Genomic DNA, 4,297 nt, shown 5'->3' with positions numbered 1-4,297 from the left:
GTGTGTACCATGGTGTGTGCAGCTACGCTACGCTGCGCGCGCATGATGCAGGGCTGTAGAAAAATGTTTTAGGGGCTTTAGGTTACTCTTAAATAAAAATAGGTCAATGTATTACTTATTATAATGGTTTGAGAAGGTGGTTTCATAGTGGTGTTTCGATGTACTCATAACAGTTTTAAAAACCAAAAAGTTAGGGGGGCAGTTGGTGGGGGGAAGCTCTTTAGTGGAGGGGCAGCTTCATTTGTTTTTTACATAAAAAATGTTTATTGCAAATGAAATGAACAACATAATAATAATTATAATAACAAAAACAAGTCAGATCCTACAAATGAACAGGTGGTGGTATTTTTGTGCAGTCGACCATTACTGCCCCTCATAAATGTCCCACCTTCAAATCGTCAACAATGTTTTTATTTGCTCTTTTCCTTTCTTACATTTTCCTTGGAGACTGTTTTGTGCTTTCGACGTACATGTGTTTTATAATTGTTCTTATTTAACTTCAGTGAGCAGTGGGGACAAGTTACAAGTTTCTTTTTAGGCTTGCTTTGTTCTTTGAGGTCTTGAGTGGCCTCATGTTTCTCCTGAGGTTCCTGGGGTTGCTTTTCCGGAGCAGGGTGAAAGGGAGCGAGGAGCAGCTGAGATGTTGGAAGGAGCTGGGCTGATGCAGGAATGAGCAGATAAGATGTTGGAAGGAGCTGGGCAGGTGGAGGAGCGAGCAGGCGAGAGGTTGGAAGGAGCTGGGCAGGTGGAGGAGCGAGCAGGCGAGAGGTTGGAAGGAGCTGGGCAGGTGGAGGAGCGAGCAGGCCAGATGTTGGAGGGAGCTGGGCAGGTGGAGGAGTGAGCAGGCCAGATGTTGGGGGGAGCTGGGCAGGTGGAGGAGCGAGCAGGCGAGAGGTTGGAAGGAGCTGGGCAGGTGGAGGAGGGAGCAGGCCAGATGTTGGGGGGAGCTGGGCAGGTGGAGGAGCGAGCAGGCGAGAGGTTGGAAGGAGCTGGGCAGGTGGAGGAGGGTGCCCTTTAGTAACAGCTTTTTGCTCATGTGAATTGAGATGCAGTAGAAATTGGGCTCTGTTAATTATTGTGACCGAGCAGTGAAAACAATGATAGTGAGTTGCTTTTCTGCAGCTTAAGCCACACTTAACAATTGTGAACTCTGAAAACAAGAAACAATAGTAAAATCAGTAAACTTGAAGATATTAAGATCTCATTCAGAATAATGATTTCCTCACTGCACATTATGTCAAAAACAGACAATTCTAATAAGAGCAATGAGTTATACCTCCGTGCTTCACAGTAGAATGGCCTCTGATGTGGTTTTCGACCTGATACTTCGCACCCTTGTATATGCAGTAAAGGCAGTGATAACTGCCAGAATTACAAGTTAGAATTGTAGGGCTCTCGCCATCGCATATGTGTGTGATGTGTCTCTGGTCAAAGAAAAGAAAGACAGACAAAACGGCATGTTAGACAGAAATAAAATAAGCTGCATGCATTTCATTTGTAAATAAAATGTAAGTTAAACATAGGTCATGTATAGTAGTTATTAGTAGTGCTACAGCATGCAGGCACAAATGATTTACAGACTTTTCTGAACTTTGCTAATACAACAATTTTCTATTTTGAAGCAACACATAAATCAAGCAGATTATATTTACTACAAGGCTTAGTTGAATACTTGATTCTGATTGGATGTTTGTAACTAAGCGTTTGTTTTAGTAGTATGTTGCCTGACCGCCTCGCTGCCCATTATCCCTTACTTAAAACACTTGCTAAAGGATGCTTTGCTAACATTCGGGAGGATTAATTATTCCGCAATAATTTGCATTAGTTGGTCATTTCTACTATTGCTCTGGTATAACAGAATCCACTTCCATGCTGCGAATGGATCTGGCCCTTCCTACATCCAGGACATGGTTAAACTGTACACCCCAGCACGTGCACTCCGCATCGGCCAAACGGCTCACTGCACCCGCACTGCGAGGGAGACCNTCAGATGGAGCAGGATTAACAGATAAAGAGTACAGATGGAGACCAGTGGGATCTGGAGTTGGAGCATTGCAATGATGAATGCCTGTGGTTAGTCGATAATTTATCGACTAACCACAGGCATTCATCATTGCAATGCTCCAACTCCAGATCCCACTGGTCTCCATCTGTACTCTTTATCTGTTAATCCTGCTCCATCTGAGGCGGAACGGACGTCAGAGGAGAAACATGGGTCTCACTCGGCCAGTTCCAGAAGGAAGACGAGACATCCAGTGCCATCAGAATGGAAAGCTACTTTTGAATGAGAAGAGGGCTCTAAAACTAATGGGTGAGCCATTGAACATGATTACATCTTGTTATCTATCTCCCTAGTGCTTGATTTGAGTGCTTGTCCCTTAATGACTACTTGTGTTCTTGGTTACTAACCGGACAATAAATGAACTGAACATAACTCCGCATTGGTTTCAGTTGACTTGGGTTTACTTTTCTTGACAAAAAAACACTTTTTCATTTAAGATGAGATCAAAACTACCATCCAGAAGTTTCGCAACCAATAATAAACATACAGTATGACACTGTGACCCTAGAGACATTTAGATTTTGTCTGATTTTCCTGGACAGTCAGATAGCACCAGAGATGCTGGACTAGATGTGCAGTGTTGTTGATATCAGCTTGAAGTTACCTAAAGATAAAGATGTTTATACATGTCATGAACTGTCTACGGTATGTTTTTGATATTCTGCATTTTGCCAAAATATTATATTAAATAGTAATGAATTGCAATATTATTTGAATGTCCTTCAAGCTGAGCAATTGTGCCCTCCTTTTTTCTTCCAGGTGCAGTTGTGGTGGCCTTTTTTGTTTGCAACTTTCCGGACATTGCCTCGTCGCTGATGCAGGTCTACGTAGTTGTGTGGACGGAAACTGTTCATTCTGTCTACACAATCTTGAAAACGTACTTGTCGCTTCCGCTGTGGTATATAAACGGTGCTCTGGACCCGCTGCTGTTCTGTATTTCCTCCCACACATTTCGCAGGGCCTGCTGGAGAACATTGGGTAGGCTCGGGCCTCGCTGCTACTTTAAGTATGGAAGTTTTTTTGGGCGGCGGCAAAGAAGTTCTAGTGAAGAAGCAAGCTCTACAGCCAGAGAGAGGATGGATGCTAAAAGCCGTAGAGAGAAGATGGACAAAAAGACAGTTACAGTCACTTACAAATCAGTTCAGAGGAACGGCCCCATTCAACCAGAGCTGCAACAACAAGCACTCTGAACCATTGTATTTTTCACGCTATGAAAAATAAATGAATCATTTTAGAATACTAAAGATAAATATGTAAGTTGTTACGGGTCCCAAAAGCTTGGGTACCACAGCAACAATAAAGAAATCTGTAGAAAACAGAAAAGTGCAGCAGCATGAAATAGACACAGGATCCGGTTGATCATCTGGATTGCTTCTTATTCAAAATTCAAAGTACACATACAGTTACATACAAATAGCTGTACTTAACAAACATATCACATTTCTCAATTTAAGTTATTCGTCTATGTCACAGTCAATTACTGTATCTCAAGTGCAACATCATTCCCAACTTAAACATGTATCTCACTCACTAGTAGGCTATGTGACACAGTTTTATACTTCTGAAAACATTCTGTATAATATCACATGTGCAATAGCGAAGCAGGTCTACTATAATATATAGTGCAATTAACAGTAATACTCACTGTATAAAGGGCAAATGTCAAATCTGCAAACTGGGGAATTACACTATACAAAGCTGTTACTCAAGGATAAATTCAACAGTCAATATAAACACATAAAGCTATCAAATAATACTTTCTATCAATATATATACCTTTAACAAATATAACATATTATTTTACAATTCACAATGACATTTGTAAGCTGAACTGTTTAGTTTATAAAGCATTCAATGAAAAGCCCAATTAGTATAGGTATAGGAGCTCACATAAATACACTGTCAGTTAGGGATGTCCCGATCACCTTTTTTTGCTCCCGATCCGATTCCGATCATTTGATTTTGACAATTGGATCAGTTCAGTTGTGCAGCATTGGATCAAAACAAAATAAAGCTTATCAGTACTCGTTAGCTTACTGCTACAATTAGACACTGCGCCCCGCCCACTCTGTTGCCAGATTTGAGAGAAATAAGCAACCAGGTCTATGAAAACAAGCCCCAAAGAAGCAACACATACATGATGTTGTGTAATTTGAAACCAAAACTAAGGCCTCAGGATGACTTTAAGACTTGAACATGGTCATTTTTGTTTTGTAACATTGAAAAAAACAAAAA

General features: G+C 41.2%; 1 protein-coding gene across 1 annotated transcript; it reads left to right on the top strand.

The window, feature by feature from the left end:
- The first annotated feature begins 2,149 nt into the window (after window positions 1-2,149).
- LOC104955384 (oxoeicosanoid receptor 1-like) lies at window positions 2,150-3,252 on the top strand. The gene is made up of 2 exons (XM_010782711.1): window positions 2,150-2,311; window positions 2,822-3,252. Exons 1-2 carry the CDS (start codon window positions 2,212-2,214, stop codon window positions 3,250-3,252), a joined length of 531 nt encoding a protein of 176 aa, XP_010781013.1. The 5' UTR covers window positions 2,150-2,211.
- The last annotated feature ends 1,045 nt before the right edge of the window (window positions 3,253-4,297 follow it).

The sequence above is a fragment of the Notothenia coriiceps genome, unplaced genomic scaffold (assembly GCF_000735185.1).
Source record: "Notothenia coriiceps isolate Sejong01 unplaced genomic scaffold, NC01 NC01_scaffold00024667, whole genome shotgun sequence".
Lineage (NCBI taxonomy): Eukaryota > Metazoa > Chordata > Actinopteri > Perciformes > Nototheniidae > Notothenia > Notothenia coriiceps.
Note: the sequence above shows the minus strand (reverse complement) of the source record. Positions and strands in the feature narration are given on the sequence as shown.